Raw genomic sequence first — 19,948 nt, 5'->3', positions numbered from 1 at the left:
GAACGTGGGTGTTGTGTGTGCATGTATGAATGTGTGGTGTCTGCGTGTGTGCGTGTCTGAATGTTGAAGTGAGTGCATGTTTGCAAGTCAGTGTGTACGCGTATGAGGATGCAAGTGTGAGTGCTGTGGTGAATGCGTGTTTGCGTGTGAGTATGCATGTTAGGCTGGGTGTGAGTATGCGTGCATGAATGCGTGTATGAAAGGAGGTGTGAATGTATGTATGAAAGGTGTTGTGAATGCGTGTATGAAGGGTGTTGTGAATGCGTGCATGGATGCGTGTGAGTGGATGCGTGTATGTAAGTGTAGGTGAATGGGTGTATGTGTGGTGCATGTGGGGGTCTGTGTGCATGTATACGGGGGTGGGGAGAGGGAGAAAGAGGGGGCGATGTGGCAGAAGGGGGGGTGGGTGAAATTCTAGTGCTTCCTGGGGGTGTGGGGAGCCGTCTACCGGTGACAGGTAAGGAGTTCCCTGTCACCAGTAGCCCTTTCGTCATGGTTTCGCCGCAGAAACCATGTCGAAAGGCTGGCTCCTAATACCGCCGGTGGTATTCTGTGGACCGCCAGGTTCCGACAGCCCTGGTAGTATGATTTAAGATGTGGCGGGTTGGCAGAGGCCAACCCGCCACACTCATAATGTGGTGGTCTTCACTGCCAGCCTGTCTTAACATCAATAACATTTTGAGGTCAGTTGCCTGGAAATTTTCTGTGATCTTATCATTAGAGAATGGTGAAACAATAACATGGCATAGACCCTCTAAACTCACACCAATGTAGATACAGCGCTCCAAAGTGTGGACAGGACTTTGTGTGCACAGCACAACCTTTCAGTCTTTTCTTGAACACTATTGATCGATCAACATAACGTTCTTAGGTATTGTTTGAGCAGAGTCATGAACTGGAGCCACAGTTAATAACTAAACATGATCCTAAACTATTGGCTGTTGGTCATGCCTATTAATACAACATCATTGCTACTAAATATGATAAATCTATGTGTAAGCCAGTGCAATACAATAATGCTGTCTTAGCATCATGTTGGTTAACTTTTGAATTTATGAGTGTTGCGAAAGATAGTGCAACAGTTCTATAGAAGGACATGTAGGCCTCAAAGGGTATCATGAACTGACAGGTCTACTGGCTTTGATGCCAGCGCTAGGATTTGCCCCACAGCACCTAAATATAGTGTTTTTTCTCAAGAGTTATGAAATCTGTGATCTTGTATTCGGACACATTGCTCAAATGCCCAAGCTTCAGTTTCTTTGCATAGGGGCTACAATATGAAAGAACTGCATATTATTTTTCTCAAAGCTCAGATCAAATTGTTGAAGAATCTGGTCTAAGTTTGCCTTCTATCTGTGATGGCTTCTTCCAATGTTTAAGGGGGTATTCATTGTTAGGAAGATAAGGAATGCTCTCCAAATAATTGCAGATACCTCATCCACCCTAATTTGAGTGTTGTGTGTATGCCCATGTAAACACTTTAAATAAGGCCAATGGGATGTCAGGCAAATTGTGGCAGATATCCAACATCCAATCCCCCCGCCCCACATTGTTGATTGATGATTTAGTATTTCCCACAAGTTGGAATTCATAGTGTTAGTAAAATATTCTGCTGGACTGTGTCACCATCCGGCATTATAAAGAGTTTCATTTTTCATAATTTCTGCATTGTGATGCTTACTGTTGTGATGTTCATGTTGGCTTTTTTTAATCTATTTTAATATTTTTTCTAAGATTTTGACAACTTTGAATTTAAATTAGTGGCACTTTGAGATGAACCCCAATAAAAAAACTAAGAAAATGAAATGAGGGTAGGGCATATATATCCTAACTCCCCCCAGCCTTGGTCCAGCGGTCCCCCTGGGATTCACTCTCAAGGCTTAAAAGCATTTTTTTTTAAATCACAGAGAAATCCGTGGCTAGATCAGGGGATTTATATGTGATTGAAAACAAAGCAGTTCCCCATGTTGTAAATGCTTTCCCCCTGTGTGGGCCAGGTGCCTGGAACATTTTGAGGTAAAATAAAGCACGGGCATGCATGGGGCCCCGCTCATAGGGCTTTTAGAAGCCACAGGGCCACCACCTCCCAGGGGCTAATTTAATAATAATATAATGGGGGAACCTGCAGACCCCCCCAAGCCCCAGGGACTGCCACACCCCCAGTGTTGTGTATACAAAATATGCGGGGGAGCTGCATGGCACCCCTGTGACCCGAGGACCACCGCCTCCCTGGGGCTAATTTCATAACAATACAATGTGAAGGTCCTGTGGACCCTCCAAATCCCAGGGACCGCCTCCACCGGGCTATGTATACAAAGTATGGGGGGGGGCACATGGCCCACCTGCGTCGTGGGAACCACCACCTCCTAGGACAATATATATCTAAAAAATTAAAAGGCAGTCCAGTGGGACCCCCCTTGGCTATGGGGATTTTTTTAAACTTATAAGTAACCCCCAAGGTAGTCCCTAAGGGCCAGATGTAGCAAAAAAACAAATTGCAACTCGCAATTTGGTATGCAGAAAGGTGTCTCAGACACCTTCTGCAACTCGCAATGGGGTCGCAAAGACCCACCTCATTAATATTAATGAGGTGGGTCGCAGTTTGCGACCCCATTGCGGGTATGGGCACTCACGGGGATGGTGGCCTGCTGGAGACAGCAGACCACCATGTCCGTGACTGCTTTTCAATAAAGCAGGTTTTTTTTTTTCCATCTGCAGCCCGTTTTCCTTAAAGGAAAACGAGCTGCACTTGGAAAAAAACCTGAAACCTTTTGTTTTGGTATTTTTCAGGGCAGGTAGTGGTCCATTGGACCACTGCCTGCTCTGAAAAATTATTATTTTTTCCAGACACAAAGGGGAAGGGGTCCCATGGGGACCCCTTCCCGTTTGCGACTGGGTTACCATCCACTTCAAGTGGATGGTAACTGCGCTTTCATTTGCGACCGCTTTTGCGGTTGCAAATGAAAATGAATAGCATTGCGAGTCGCAAATAGGAAGGGAACACCCCTTCCTATTTGCGAGTCGGAAATGCATTTTGCGAGTCGGATCCGACTCGCAAAATGCATTTCTGCATACCGGAGAGGCTTTTGCGCCTCACAAACTGCGTTTTTCGCTGTTTGGGAGGCGCAAAACCCTTTCTACATCTGGCCCTTAATGCTTGTAGGGCAGAGTACATGCTATGTGAAAAGTAGGACATGTGTGTTTACATTTCTCATGTCCTGGCAGCAAAAAAAACTCCTGAAGTCATTTTTCACTGCAGCAAGGCTAGCTCTCCCATAGACTAACATGGGTCTTCCTTATAACACTTGATAAGTAATAACTACTGTTTGTGAGCATTTTCTACTTCAACCCAGTGTATTTCTGTCAGTGTACCGGATTTAATGTCTCTCCTGTCATGTGAAGTGCATTTCTCTAGACAGGGGTCAAAAGGGCCTTGGATGGGTAAAAGGGTCTTACTCTCCTGAGCAGTATGGCCTGGTAGTGTATTCAGCCATGACTGAGCTTCATAGTGTAGACTGGAAGCTAGCTACCCCTTCCTATCTAATGAAGATGGCATGTGCAGCTTGGATCGGGACCTGCTTGACATTTGTCCTCTTATACAGATTGGAGCCAAACCCATAGAAAATGGAAGAAATGAATAGAACCAGTTTAGTGTGAGCCCAACTAGAGGCTGTCACTGGGTATAAAAGTAGCACCCTCAAAATCTATCATCATAACACTCCTGGAGACTCAAAAAGAGGAGTGCCTTGTTGTCTTAAACTTGAAGGAATGTTCACCCTGCTTGCCTTAAACATTGGATCCCACACGTGACTCCATGGGTCAGTTGGCTGACTTCTGTTTGAGCTTCAGGGACACAACAAGCTTCCAGAGGCCTTTCCTGAAACTGCCCAGCTGAGCAGTACCAACTGGGCCGGCCTAGATCATGCTGCTGGCTTCTGCTGGAATGAGCCCGGAGAGGTGTCCCCTAAAGTCCTGGACCCTTGACTGGTGTTGGTGTGCAATACTCTAAAACTGCAAGACCTGGACTCCAGGTGAAAATCCAGATTTTCCTGGCTCTTTTCATTGAGGAGAACTCTCCCCAGTCTCCTTGTAAATGGGGGCAGACTTCACTGAGGCCAACGTGGGACCTGCAGTCAACTGCTGATGCAACCCTTTAGGCTATAGAATCCTGAGTTCACCTCACAGTGCTTTTTGTATCAACAACCGTGGCATGTTTTCCACTGATGCAAGGTTCTGACAGGTGTCCAGCTCTTCGCACCAACAATGATCCCCTCTTAGTCTCTCGCCAACACGAAGCTCCTACTGAGGCTCCATCCATGGAACTGGACTAAGTTAGAAACTTTCTTCCAGGATGAAACTGGTCCTTTTATCCGACCCATGCTTCATCATGATCAGCTTGAACTTTTGACTTTGATGTGGTCCACCACAGCTAGATATTCACGATTCGCTCTTTTTGCTTCTTGGTGCTATTTTCACTTAGAATTTTTTTAATACATGACACTGGTTCTTCTAGTTGGACTTTCTCTAATTGGATTTTTGTTGTTTTGTTGTCATTTTATTTATTAAAATGCACTCTATTTTTCTAAACCGGGTTGGGTATTTTCTTGTGCTGTGTTCTCACCTTATTGCTGCTTAAGTGCTACATACAGTAGATAAATTACACTCTAAGTTAAGCATTGCTGCTTGCCTGCCAAACTATCCCACGATCAGAAGGTTAAGCACAGGTTTACTTAGCAACTTTTATGGTTTCACTGACAAGGGCTGTGTTCACCACTTAAGTGGGGATCTCTTCCCTCTCAACTGATAGCCACATTTTTACAATGACCTTTTAATAATTCAGACAGAATAGGTGTTATGCTAACCCATCCACCAAACTCTAAATCATTCCCTTCCTCATAAAGTATGCCAGTCTTTCTAGAGCTCATCACATTCATGCTTCATCCTCTGAAGAGCATACGTTTACAAAACATGGTCGATTTCCCCGAGATTATGAAACAGAATTTAAGCGTTTGCCATTCATTTTTTTGTGTTTTGTGAAACTCATCATGCTAAATTTAAAGAAGAAATTTGAGGATCTAGGCCTTAACTGTATACATTGTTAACATAGCGCAACATTGACCTTAACATTTTCCTTAAACTTGAGTAATTTTGTTTGTGAATTACTGTATGATCAGCTGGTACGTTTTTGATTATTTGAAGTGAAATCTGTTACATTGATTTTTTTCCTCTCTCTGTTAAGGTTTATGAAATTTTAAAGCGCACATCTTGTACACAAGCCAAATACACAATGGGTAAGCGTCATTCTATTTTATACACTGCAAACTCGTGTTACTACCATAAAATGATTAATCTACAGCAAAATGGTGTTACTGAATGTAATAAAAATTATTTGTTAAAATGCTATTTACACCGTGTCCCCTACCCTTACCATGCGGAAACACTTAATCAGTAATTCTACACTGGAAATGACTGATTTCACGGAGATTGGTAATTCCAGGATACAAAATAACAGCAGCATTAGGACATTCCCATTCGTTTCTGAGAAATTACTGGAGAAATAGATATTTGCAGAGTAATTTATTCAGGTTATTTGCAAAGTCCAGATATCATCTGCTTCAGTTTACCTGGCCAATATGTGCTTGGAAATAACTGAGAATGTCATAAAGCCACACACATAGAACTCTCGTGTCTCGAAATCCCTTCTCAGATGACTTGGGAATTCTAAGAAAGTTGGAATCAGGAACATATATAAATTGAAGATCCCTCTTGAATTCAACTTCCAACTTGCATTTTAACGCATACAAAAGTTTTTTGAAATGCGAAATGCAGACTTTTTGTGCTCTTGGTAATAGAGGACTGGGATGCATTATTTATAGGTAATTTGTACAGATTTATAACTGGATTATAATGGTACGCACCTTAACACTTTTAAAGTGTCATAGGCAAAACAAAATGAGACACAGTGAAACTTCAAATACCACACGATAAAACCCTGCCACGCATCGGAAATTGAATTTTGATATAGATAGCTCTGCTAAGGTTACTCCATTAAAATGTAATGAGATAAACAGTAAAGTTAAGTTGCCTCACTCCTCGCCTCACCGCTTTGCTTACGACTCCACACTGTCATTACAGATGCCATTACATCGCTGGAGAAATCGCAGATATGACACACACGATCACAGATCGCACGCATCATTGAGGGAATCGCCGATATCATCATCAATTGTATTACTTATGACATTACATGTAAAAAACACACAAGACTTCTGTGACGTCTCTGATGAAAACAGATATGTAGTCAATAATATCATCAATTAGATTCCTGACTAAGTTAAAGATTACCTTAAGAAATCCGATTATGCCGAATAGACCTGTGCCATTTCAACACAATCCTATTCCCAACATCACAAATGTAAACTTTCAAATGAAAACCTTACACCAAACAGTTGCATTGATGTCTCTGCCAGCACTCAAACAGAAGCCGTCACTTCAAATGCCCTCCATAGTCTATTTCACAATCAACTCTAGTTTCCGCACCCCCTCAGCACGAGCAACGGGTGAGTAGTGTGAACACTACACATTTCTATTTAGGTAGGATCATCTTTGATTCCGAACACCTATACAAAACAGTTGCTACCTCTGCTCTTTCTGCAAAAACTGTTGCCTTTAAGTTCTCTACTTACAGACCGTGTATATTTCAAAAAGCACCTCTAAACGTTGATGCTCTCCAGAAGCATGCCCTCAAGTCAAACATGCATATGCCCCCTCTAGGTTTAGTAACTAGATAGTAACACTCGCCAAATGTTTGCAAAGAGATGGATCTTTGCTCAGTTACAGCAGATGGCCTGTAGTGAGCATTCATAGGCTTTTATGTTAATTTTAAACACAAGTCAGAACTGGCTGTTCGATGTATTCAGAACAAGAGACAATTGTATTGAGGCATATATGTCTGTAGTCTACAAACCTTGCAAAACATCCTATGAAATATATAGCGGAGTCATCATGGAAGAGAGGTATTTTATTTTTCCTGTCATGAAGGAGAGAAGCATTTGTCTCCTTGGGAAAGGATAGACAGTTACTAACAAACACCTGATGTAATGAAGATCTAAAATTAATGGAATCTAAAGTGGAGCCAAAATTATCCTCTGATGAGTATGGAAAAAAAGCACTGAGTCATGAGCGAGCAGCTGAGTAGACAAGCAAACTATCCAATCATGAGCAGGAAGCCCATCTAAAGCCCTCTCTTTATGTTCTCTATAAGAAACAGTAGGTCTTTTAAAGATGTCTGTATTAGTGACATAATGATAATTGTCATTTGGGATGGGGTGTTCCTAATGGAAAATTCATGTTATTGAATTGGTCTGTTTACTCTTAGTGTCCACAGCCTTGTCATTAGTATAGTCTGGCATTTTAATTCAACGGAACAATAAAAATAAAGGAAAATCGAGATGAGTATCTATAAAGTTTCATATACATGCCATCATGTATTCCTTATGGGGAAGGTAATAATATCTGAGTGATTTCAACACTTCTGGTGATAATGAGTGCTACGGAACCCATGATTATTTTATGATTTAGGGCCTGATTTACATTTTTTTAAATGGAAATTACTCAAGGTAACAGAGGGAACGTGAAATTCACAGGAAAATTTACTCACTGAATTTGCTCCATGGTTCTCGACCTGTGAAGGAGATAATTTCAACAGTGGATTCTCCTCCAAACTCACATTTCACCAGACACTAGAAGATTTTTGCTATTGAATAAAAGTATGTTTCAGTGAGGTATCTTGAGGTTACCTAGAAGCTGCAGCCTAGGCCACAGGTTTCCTTCATAGAAGGTGTCTGCAAACGTAATTTAAGGTAAGAGATCAATCATGTAAGATTTACATTTTTTTATTTATCTAGTTTTTTTTATTTTTTATTGAAATTTAAATGAGGCCTGGGTATATTTTGTGTGGAAAATTTTAAAGACTTAAGAGCAAAGTGTCCCAAACATTAAAAAGGGGGGCTCAGCACAGGCACAGGCTTGTGATCAGCTGATAAAAAAGTTCTTCATCCATCTTAGTAGTACATCAGGTGGCATCTTTTTCCAGCTAAGCATTCTTCCATTATCATTGCCTGCCAGGTCCAGGATCTTCTCCTGTCTCTCTTTCCCTTGTGCAGGGGTTTTTACGTAGGGATGGAAAGTTCTAGCAGACAGGTAACCTTGGCCAGTCCTAGGATGCCACATCATCCCTCCACCTCTGTCCCAAATCTTCTGCACAGAAGTCTGGGAAAATCCAACATGATGCTGTCAAGTTTTCTCTGGACTGAGCTCCTCTGGGGGCTTCAGCTCCTCCCTGGTTCAGTGTTTCTAGGCTGCCCAGGCCCAGGTGCACAGTGACAAGTTAATTATCGGATGCAAACTTTTCCCATGCCTCTTTCCTCCCCCAGGAACTGGGTCACTTACTGACAATGGCTCCCTTTGTTGAGGAGGTCTCTGTTCCCTCTGCTGGGGAGCAGAGTAGTTAAGTTGGCTCTGTAGGAGAGGGACAAAAGCCTGGCATGTGATTATAGGCTGAACCAAACAAATGTAACAATTATTGATGACTTAGAAGAAGTAGACGACCTTACCATCTCAACTTGCAAACTTTGAGAAAAATAGGTGGTACATCCTTTTTATAGATGCCTCCTCTTCGTGACTATCCAAAGTGTACATGCCAAGAGCTCCACTATCAGTGCATAGAGAAATGGTCAATCAAGTAACACAGTTGGTAACCACACACTACTTGCCAGCTAAGACTTGAATTCCCTCTTACACCCAAGAATGAAATACCTTGTAAATGTGCTAAAATCAACCTATTAATTGCAGCCCTATGTTTAAATGGTTCTCTAGCTTACGATGTTGCATGCTTTTTTCTTGGACATGGTGTAAATCTGCTGACTACTCCTGGCAGTCAGGAGGACAGCACCTTAGTAAGTATTTTAATGTTCATATTCATCATGAAGAGCTGCCTATATCAGAATGGCACTCTGCCATTCATAATCCTTTGGTGTCCAAGGATTTACTCTTGGGCATACCAGTTTTATCCCAATATCACCTTTCACCAGGTATGATCCTAAAAGTGCATATATTAGGGTATCTGCCATACTCTGGTAATGATTCAGGCTCATCAGTGTCACAGTGTCCATTCCTCTGGATCTGCACATTGCTGAACAAAAGGCCCACCTTCTGGCGTCACCAACTCAGAAAGCTATTATAGCACAGAGTTATGATGAAGCCAGTCGGGGGGAAGTGAATTAGGGTAGGGAACAGCAGAGAGAGAGATCTGAAAAGAAAAGGTTAGAACAAATATGCACTTACTCATTCATAGAAATATAACTCATCAATAGACTCTTGACTAAATGGGTCTCCGATATCAGATGGAGACCCCTTTTGAAATAAGGGCAAAGCCCCTTCTTTGACTCCTGGAACAAGAATAAACTATGACCTCAGAACCTAGAGATGGCAAGAGCTTTGGACTATGATCATTCTCAGAATATCAATCCTGTAACATCTATGCATTCATAACATAAACCTTTATGCTTTTCACATATTATACTTTCCAAAAAACAATGAAAACTATGATTTGCTTATCTCCAAAAATACTTTCACATTAACAACTATAAAGGCCGAAAAGTTTTTACTCATTGAACTTGAAGCGCTTTACTTATAATACCAGGAAGCGCTTTTACTTGTCTTGCTTGAAGCGCTACGCTCGTTATGCTAAGGGGGCTCTTTACTCATGTGGCCTGAATCACTTTGATTGTTGTGCCAAGAGGCTTTTACTCCTGTTGATTTAAGTGTTTGGATTGCCGTGCCAAGAGCGCTTTTCATCTGTAGACTGAAGCGTTTGAATTGCCGTGCCAAGAGCACTTTACACCTGTGGACTGAAGCGTTTGATTTGCCATGCCAAGAGCGCTTAACATCTGTGGACTGAAGTGCTTGAATTGCCATGCCAAGATACCTTTACACCTGTGGATTGAAGCACTTGAATTGCCATGCCAAGATACCTTTACACCTGTGGACTGAAGCGCTTGATTTGCCATGCCAAGAGCACTTTACATCTGTGGATTGAAGCGATTGAACTGCCGTGCCAAGAGCGCTTTACATCTGTGGACTGAAGCGTTTGAATTGCCGTGCCAAGAGCACTTTACACCTGTGGACTGAAGCGCTTGATTTGCCATGCCAAGAGCGCTTAACATCTGTGGACTGAAGCGCTTGAATTGCAGTGCCAAGATCGCTTTACACCTGTGGAATGAAGCGCTTGATTTGCCATGCCAAGAGCACTTTACATCTGTGGATTAAAGCGATTGAACTGCTGTGCCAAGAGCGCTTTACATCTGCGGACTGAAGCGCTTGAATTGCCGTGCCAAGAGCGCTTTATACATGTGGACTGAAGCGCTTGATTTGCCGTGCCAAGAGCGATTTACACCTGTGGACTGAAGCGCTTGAATCGCTGTGCCAAGAGCGCTTTACATCTGTGGACTGAAGCGCTTGAATTGCCATGCCTAGAGCGCTTTACATTGGTGAACTGAAACACTTCAATTGTCGTGCAAAGAGCGCTTTACATCTGTGGACTGAAGCGCTTGAATTGCCATGCCAAGAATGCTTTACACCTGTGGATTGAAGCACTTGAATTGCCGTGCCAAGAGCGCTTTACACCTGTGGACTGAAGCGCTTGATTTGCCATGCCAAGAGCGCTTTGCATCTGTGGATTGAAGCTCTTGAACTGTCGTGCCAAGAGCGCTTTACATCTGTGGACTGAAGCGCTTGAATTGCCGTGCCAAAAGCGCTTTACATCTGTGGACTGAAGCGCTTGATTTGCTGTGCCAAGAGCGCTTTACATCTGTGGACTGAAGCGCTTCAATCGCCGTGCCAAGAGCGCTTTACATCTGTGAACTGAAGCGCTTGAATTGCCGTGCCTATAGCACTTTACATTTGTGAACTGAAACACTTGAATTGTCGTGCAAAGAGCGCTTTACATCTGTGCTCTGAAACGCCTTTGATCGTCGCGCCAAGGCCGCTGTACTCTGGAAACTGAAAACGATTTGCTCGTTGTGCTAAGGGGCGCTTTACTTCTGGAAGTAATTACTTCCTCCAAAATTGGATTCATCAAGGCCTTACCGCTACAAGTATGACCTACTCGTTTTTGAATTCACCATGGAAACAAGGATACTTCAATCGGATGTCACTCTGCCTTGCAGGAACTCTGCTCTTCCTCAGAGAACCCCCCCACGAGGTCTGATTGCATCGAAGTCTTCAAAATAGTGAGCATTGTGCTTGGGTGTGGCTGGGCTTTATAGGCCTGCCACACCCCAAGATGGCTGCTGCCTCTAAAAACATGGGAATTGTAGTCCCTTCATCCTGATGCTTCTGTAAGTGGGAACATAAAGCGTTCCATTCTTCCATGGTTACATTTTGATACTCTGCTTTCACACGGTCGAGAAAGGATTGAACAACTCCCACTATTTGACGTGGCTCTATGATGTGTGGATAAGTATTATTTGTGCTCTCTGGATATCTGCGAGATAAAGCATCTGCTACAACATTTTGGGAACCAGGTATGTATGTTACTATAAAATCGTATTGGCTGAAAAAGAAAGCCCACCTGGCTTGCCGACTATTCTGGCATTGAAAACTGCGGAGGCATTGTAGATTGCGATGATCTGTTCTAACTTCAAACGTCTCCTGTGAACCCATTAGAAAATGTCTCCATTCCTTGCAAGCAGCTTTTAATGCTAGTAATTCCCTCTCCAACACAGAATGGTTTTGTTCTGCATCTGACAACACATGGGATAGGTAAAAGACAGGATGTTCAAGGCCTTTCTTGTCTTGTCTTTGTAGTAGCACAGCTCCAATAGCTCCATCTGATGCATCAGTGACCATTATACATTTCTTTGTAGGGTCAGGATGACATAATATCGGAGCTTGTGTAAAGGCACATTTTAGACTCTGAAAGGCTCTTTCTGCTTCTTCTGTACAAATGAAACCCTTCTTTAGACTTTCTTTTTTGATGGCCTGGGTTATCTGACCATGTTGTTGGGCAAAGTCCTTTTCAAATTGGATAACAATAGAAAGCATTGTGTCTCCTTAACAGAAGCAGGAGAAGGCCAATCCAATATAGCTCGTACCTTTTCTGGGTCCTTGGCGATGCTAACTTGGTTGATACGGACCCGAGATATACAATCTCAGTCTTGTTGAACTCACACTTTTCAGACTTAGGCCCTCATTCTGACCCTGGCGGTCTTTGACCGCCAGGGCGGAGGACCGCGGGAGCACCGCCGACAAGCCGGCGGTGCTCCAATGGGGATTCCGACCACGGCGGTAAAGCCGCGGTCGGACCGGCACCACTGGCGGGGTCCCGCCAGTGTACCGCGGCCCCATTGAATCCTCCGCGGCGGCGCAGCTTGCTGCACCGCCGCGGGATTCTGACCCCCCCTACCGCCATCCAGATCCCGGCGGTCGGACCGCCGAGATCCGGATGGCGGTAGGGGGGGTCGCGGGGCCCCTGGGGGCCCCTGCAGTGCCCATGCCACTGGCATGGGCATTGCAGGGGCCCCCGTAAGAGGGCCCCTACATGTATTTCACTGTCTGCTGCGCAGACAGTGAAATACGCGACGGGTGCAACTGCACCCGTCGCACAGCTTCCACTCCGCCGGCTCGATTCCGAGCCGGCTTCATCGTGGAAGCCTCTTTCCCGCTGGGCTGGCTGGCGGTCTGAAGGAGACCGCCCGCCAGCCCAGCGGGAAAGTCAGAATTACCGCCGCGGTCTTTCGACCGCGGAACGGTAACCTGACGGCGGGACTTTGGCGGGCGGCCTCCGCCGCCCGCCAAGGTCAGAATGAGGGCCTTAGAGTACAGATTGTTGTGTCTGGGTCTTTCCAGGACCTGAAGAACATGCTTAGTATGGTGTTCAGGACAACGATAATATACCAGACAACACTTTGATTCAAAAGATCTGAGAAAAACGAATCCATAAATCTTTGGACTATTGAAGGTGCATTAGTCAGACCAAAAGGCATGATGCATTATTCAAGTACGAAAGAGTATGAAAAGCGGTCTTCCATTCATCATCTTCCTTAACCCATAAAAGATGATAGGCACCCCACAGATCTAACTTGGTGAATATCTTGGCTCCTTGGACTGCTTCCAAAATATCCGTAATAAGATGTAGGGGATACCTATCCTTGATGGTCATTTTATTCAACTCTTGAAAGTCAATACAGGGGCGGAGATCTTTAGTCTTCTTAGGTACAAAGAAAAAAGGAGCCCCGGCAGGTGATGAAGAGGGAACAATCAATCCACTCTGCATGTTTTCATCTATGTATTCCTTAAGTATTTTTCTTTCCTGCTCTGATAAGGAATACGTTCTTCCAAAGTGAACTACTACCCCAGGTATCAAAGGAATAGCACAGTCATAATCCCGGTGAGGAGGCAAAATGGGTTTTTGAGGTTTCAGGAACATGTCAGAGTATCCTTGATAGCATCTGGGCATTCCTAGAATCACATTAATGGTATTACTTGCTTCATTGGAAGAGAAAATGGACCCTTTCGGAGACCAATTGGAATCTGTCGAATAGCAATGTAATTGACAAAAGTTGGATGAGAGTGATATAGTTTGTGTTTCCCAATTTATATATGGATTATGTTGTGTTAACCAAGGAATTCCCAGAATCATAGTATGGTTAGGAGAAGATATCAAGGCAAAGGCTACGTGTTCCTTATGTTTTCCAAATTGCAGGCAAAGGGTAGGAGTAGTATCCACCACTGGTCCGGAAGGTAAAGGAGAGCCATCTACTGTTTGAACATGTTTGGGGATCTCTTTAGGAACACGAGGTGTTCCTTTTTCCTAAACCCATTTCTCATCTAGGAACATCCCACTGGCTCCACAATCCAATAAAGTGAACACTTGTTCTTCCTGGTTAGGGCACTGTAGAATTACTGAAAATATAAACAGAGATGTTGGTCTTCTCTAGAGAAGCAGATAGAAGGTATCTCAATGCCTCCCGTCCCGTTTCTTCTCACAGGGGACGGGAGCTGGCGTTTCCCGGTGGTTTGGTGGGACTGATTGGACACATTCGAATGAGATGATCCGCACTGCCACAATAAAGAGACAAGCCTTTGCGTCATCTGTTTTCTCGTTCTGCTTCAGATAACAGTCCATGAGCTACATCAATTTGCATGGGTTCTTCTTCTGTGGAGGCTGGTTTCTATTGTTGGTTTTCTTCAGGGCGGTGTGCAGAAGAGTGCATTGCTACTGCTTGGGACTGAAACCTGGACCTTCATTTCTCCAATCTACGTTCTTGTAAACGGTAGTCAGTATTAAGTCCCCGGTCCATCAGTTCTTTCAATTATTCTACCTGGGTGGAATGCACCAGTTCATTCTTTATTTCGTCTTGTAACCCTCGACGGAAGAGTGTCACAAAGGTGCGTTCAACCCATGTGGTTTCAACCGCTAGTAGTTTGAAACGGATTATGTAAATCAGGACATCCTGATTCCCTTGTATCTCACATAACGCCTCTTCTGCAGCGGCTTCCAATCCAGGTCATTCGAACATCTGTTTGAAGGCTTGAAGAAAATCTGAATATTTGGATTATAAAGAGCCATTGGCAGCCACCAAAGGGGTTGTCCAGGGTAAAGCTGGGCTAGACAGAGAACTTATCAAATAACTAATCTTGGACTTATACTGGGTAAACTGAGAGGGTTGAAATGTAAAATACACCTTTAAAGAGTCCAGAAATTCCTTTAACTTGTTAGGATCTCCAGAATAACTTGGTGTTAAGGTGGAGATGGTAGGTACATCAATGGATCGAGACACCAGAGCTTGTCTCAGAGCAGTATTTTCGGCAGTCAGAAATGATTGGCTTTGCAATCTGTCATGACCTGAACGCTTCTTACTGCTGTAATCTGCCAGTCTCTGGGTACCACCAGGTTTCTTGCTTGTCCTGGATTGACCAAAGTAGGGGTGACCCTTTCCAGTAGCCACAGTGCTGCTGATAATAGAACACCAAGCAGCCTGTAGCCTCCAGAAGGAGTCCCAGGGGAAAAAACCCAATTTGGTAAAAACCTCAGATCAAGAAATCTGGAAAAAGATATAAAGGAAAAAAAAAAAATGAGGCAAAAAAGTCTGGAACAGAAACTACAGACAGGGAAAAGCAGGTGAAGTCCAAAATCACACAATACAGGAGTGAGGAGCACTACCAGAACGGAAGTGTTTGCAATGCACGGAAAAGTGACATGCAGGAAGTGACATGCAGGAAGTAATGAAGACACACCATCTTGGATTAGGAAAAGTCACATTAAAGTAAATGGAAAAATAGCCGTAGTATAAAAGGTAGGGAGCAAGGCATGCAGGGAAGGAAACACAGACTCCTGGGAAAGAGAAAATATGGCCAAGAAGGAACAAAAAAGAAAAAGAGAAGAAAGAAGAAAAGAAGAAAAACAGTAAGAAACAGGTAAGTAAAACTAGGGGGGTAAAATATGGGTGCAGCGTGAAACAGAGCCCAAAGGGAAAGTTTCAGGTCATGCTGCGTCCCAAAAAACAAGTTGCGAACCAAAAAGTGGCCCGCAGCAGGAACAGCTGCCTGAAAATAGACCACCGATCTGACTGCGGGCTGCAAGTGGGACACCGCCAGTCTTCGCTGCATCACAACATCATTTGGATCATGCAAATGGGTTTACTGGTGAGATGTACATTAGTTTCTTTGCCTAATGCTCTGAAGTAGCACCATGGTGATGTGGGATGCTATGTCCAACACATGTTACAAGAAAATGTGCTTTAAAATATGTTGCATCTTCAATGAAGCTTCCTTTGTTTAAATGTTGCAAAGCTACTAAGGCTGTTAATTGCAATACTCTGTCTAAACATGTCCCCCATTCACAATATCAAGTGAGTCAAAGCCAGCCTCAGTCTCATTCAGAATTCGATATTTAGTGCCTACCTGAAACTAAACTCTACCAAGAAATCATTTTCCCTGTTCACAATGGCTAACCGAAATAAACTTGAATGGGTTCATACTAAATAAAATTTGTTTCACTCTTGACACGAACCTCACTTCTATGAAAACCAAACCTGTATTACACCATCTCTCCCTCCTGAAGAAAGCGAAACACCACTTTCCAGAAACCAATTTGAGAACAATAGTCCAGACCTTAGTCTTCTAACACCTAGATGGAGGTGTGTCCTGTATTCATCATGGCCCAATCTGGGCCTTTTAATATGTATCCTGTATGCAGCAGCAGCAGCATATCTCACCAAAGGTCTAAAGACGTTCGAGCATCACACCAACCGTGATGGAAATACAGCGGTTGCCCCTCCAAGTCAGACCATATTCAAAATAAGCTGCATCAGATCAAATATCCCCAAAACCCACACCCACTATGCTATGCATGGAAATTGAGTAGCTCAAGTGGACATCATCACACCTGAATTCAGACTGACACTAATTGAAACTAAATGCTGTAAAAAATAACAACAAAAACAGAAAATCGTTTCCATCCATGGAACAGCTTCTCTGTCAATAGCATAAGTCTCAAAATGTCTGCAGTTCAGAGACAAGCTGAAGAGCTTTTCTTCAGGGCCTAAACCATAACTCTGGGCTCTTGCTAATCTTCAGCAGTCTTATTCACTACTGTCCATCCACACGGCTACCGATATCTTCTGTACAAAATATTAGGAAACAGTGAATATGATGAAAAAACATTTACTGAGAGAATTTCTTTGGGTTCTCAAGTGAATCACTAGCTCTCTGTGGCTTAGGACTTGAGTTTCACTTCAGTAGCCCTAACCGGTTAGCTGAATACTCGTCTGGAATTGCATATTCTGCCATATTTAGATGAGACCACATAACAGTTAATATCTGCACCCTCTTTTTAGGACAGGGACATAGTGACTTGCATCTATTATATCTCTTATTATAGATAATAAGCATTACCAAGCAAAACATTAACACAACATTATGACCTTCACACAGATGCATCCCCGGTAGCTTAAGAGCACTTGCTCACGGAATAACTTTATGTGTTTATGTTTCCAAGGTTTGGACGAAAATAGCAAGTTTCTTCGTCAAATGAAATTCCGATTATGGGGATCGTTCAAAGTGTGGGGTGGGTGTGATAAATGAAATGTGGCAGTCCATCTAGGGCAGCTCCACAGTTTGCAATTGTTTTTTATAAAGTATGTGTAATTACATGCTTAATACCAATTATACTGAGTCACTTGAATTTGAATCTAATTTAGACCAGCTTTCAAATTGTAGCTTACATAAATAGTTGCTTGTAACCAGTAAAGTGTACAGGTTTGGGTGGCGATTCAATTATTGTTAGTAATTTTTAAACAGACAGATGTTGTATCTGTCATGTGACTGTCCTATTGAACAAGATTAATTGATTTATAGTTGATTTTACCAAACTCAGACAGCACTGGACGTTGTAGAGAAATGCTCGGATTACTTACCGGTAATCTTCATTACTCCGATTCTTCCTCCTCGTCCTTTTCCGAACGCATGGAGTGAAGTGCTCTCTTCACTCCTCATGTCACCTTTTAGAAGCTACTTCTTCCCTTTCAATGAAAGGGAAGAAGGACATGTGTAAATAGCCCCTTCCCCCCCAAAACAATCTGTATATCACAAAGTGCCACCAGAACAGCTGATGAAAGAACCGGGAGGGACGGAGGTACTTACGGAAGAGGACGAGGAAGGAAGAATCTGAGTAATGAAGATTACCGGTAAGTAAAACAAGCATTACCTACTCATCCTCCTTCCTGATCCCCTTCCAAACGCATGGAGGGATGCCTAAGCAAGACTACTTTCAACAGCCACACAAAAGAATCAAAAGAAAACAAATCAGTGCAGTGCAAAATTTAATGAGGCATACAAAAAGCAGAGGAGCACCACAGGCTACATGCAGGATAACCAAAGAGTCCAACAACAAGGAGCCAACACAGGAGGATGAAGCAGCTGCGACAAAAATCTCCGAGGCAAAAGACAATTCAGAACCCTGAGCAACATGCAATCTGTAATGAGAAATTAAAGTGGAAGGAGAAGACCAGCTGGCAGCATTGCAAATATCCTGGAGGGAAACAAAAGACCATGCAGCTCAGGAAGCGGACATTCCGCAAGTGGAATGAGCCTTGACCCCACCTGGAACCTCTGTGCCCAGGGCCTGGTCAGCGGAAACAATAACAGACTTAATCCAGCAGGACAGGGTGGAAGAAGAAGGGCTGCCGCCTTTCCGTACAAGCCCAAAACTGACAAAAAGGTGGTCAGAGAGATGAAACTCAGAAGACCTAGAGATATAGATCTTCAATGCCTGGACAACATCCAAAAGGGACATGGAAGGGTCAGAGTCCAAAGCCGCCTGAGAGAGGACAGGGAGAACAATATCCTCGTCCCGATGAAAAGAAGAGTTCACCTTAGGGAGGAACTTAGGATCCAAGGATGACCCGGTTCTCAAAAATACGTAGGAATGGAGGGTGACAAACCAAGTTTCTAAGCTTCTCCAAATGCCTGCAGTAGTAATGGCCATCAGAAAAAAAACACTTCAAAGTTAGGAACTTAAGGGAAACAGATTCCAATGGCTCATTCAGAGGCGACTTCAGATACAAGCACCACAGGAAGGTCCCAGAACGAAAAAGAGTTCCTAAGGGGCGGAACAATCTACAGGCTACGCTAGAATAAGAGGACAAATCATCCCATTGAGCATGAAAAGTTTTGATAGAGCACCATTGGAGTTTCAGATTAGCCACAGAGAGCCCCTTATCAAAACCCTCCTGAAGCAACTGAAATATTGAAGAGGAAGGGGCAGGAACAGGAGACAGGGACCGAGTCCTGCACCAAGCATCAAAAGAACTCCAATGATGAGCATGAGCCTTATTAGTAGAACCCCGTCTAGAAGACTGGAGTGAACGGGAAACCTGCAAAGAAAGCCCTTGATTCATAAGGCCCTCCCTCTCAACCTCCAGACCGTGAGATGCAAACGCGTCAGAGATCGCAGAGGGTGAAGAGGGACAGACAGAGGGGAAGGGTTCCGAGGAAGACACCACTCTGACCCCACTGCAAGGAGACGGAGAAGGGGAAACCAAGGTCTCCGCTGCCAAAGAGGGAGAACCACAACCACCTCCGCCACGTCCTGGAGAAGGCGAGACAGGAACCGCTGGATCAGAGAAAATGGGGGAAAGATGTAGAGAAGACCTGGAGGCCACGGTCTGGACAGGGCATTGGTCCCCAGCGCACCCAGAGAGAGGAGCCTGGTGAAGTAGAGGGGAAGGTTGGCATTCAAGGGGGTAGCAAAGAGATCCACTGCAGGGACACCCCACCGACCTCAATCTGGGAAAACACCAAAGGAGCTAGGACGAACTCCAGGGAGGACGGGAACACCCAACTCAGGACATTCCCCTAACGATTCAGCACACCCCAAATGTGAACCGCCTGCAACTCGAGGAGATGTGTCTCTGCACAGAATACAATGTGGCGAGCAAGGAGATTGAGGGTGGGGGACCTGGTGCCGAACTGGCGATTGATGTATGACACAGCCACTCGGTTGTTCACCCTGACCACATCCAAGTGACCCTGAAGAGGAGCAGCAAAGAACTGGAGGGCATACCAGACTCCTTTAAGCTCCCTCCAATTGGAGGACATCGAAGCCTCCACCATAGACAAGAGACCCTGAGCAGTGAGGACCCCCAATACTGCCCCCCAGCCCAGGCTGCTGGCATCAGTCATGAGGACCAGAGGCGTCAGAGATTGAAGAGGAAAACCATGGTCTAGGGACAGATGGTGCAACCACCAGAGGAGATCGTGATGAATAGGAGTTGAAACAGGAATGAGAGCCTCCAAGTCGCCGCCGGCCAGAGTCCAATGAGAAAGGATATGGTGAACCACCGGGCTCAAATAAAGGCGAGCACATGGGACGACATCCAAAGTT

General features: G+C 44.1%; 1 protein-coding gene across 2 annotated transcripts in view; it reads left to right on the top strand.

The window, feature by feature from the left end:
• Window positions 1-19,948, top strand: part of ANO2 (anoctamin 2) — a 1,564,866-nt gene that overhangs the window by 548,913 nt on the left and 996,005 nt on the right. For both annotated transcript variants that reach the window (XM_069228438.1, XM_069228439.1), the window contains one exon: window positions 5,240-5,291. In XM_069228438.1, the coding sequence (XP_069084539.1) occupies window positions 5,240-5,291 (52 nt within the window). The remainder of the gene's footprint in view (window positions 1-5,239; window positions 5,292-19,948) is intronic.

Source organism: Pleurodeles waltl, chromosome 4_1 (assembly GCF_031143425.1).
Source record: "Pleurodeles waltl isolate 20211129_DDA chromosome 4_1, aPleWal1.hap1.20221129, whole genome shotgun sequence".
NCBI lineage: Eukaryota > Metazoa > Chordata > Amphibia > Caudata > Salamandridae > Pleurodeles > Pleurodeles waltl.
The sequence above is the reverse complement of the archived record's forward strand: the minus strand, read 5'-3'. Positions and strand labels throughout refer to the sequence as shown.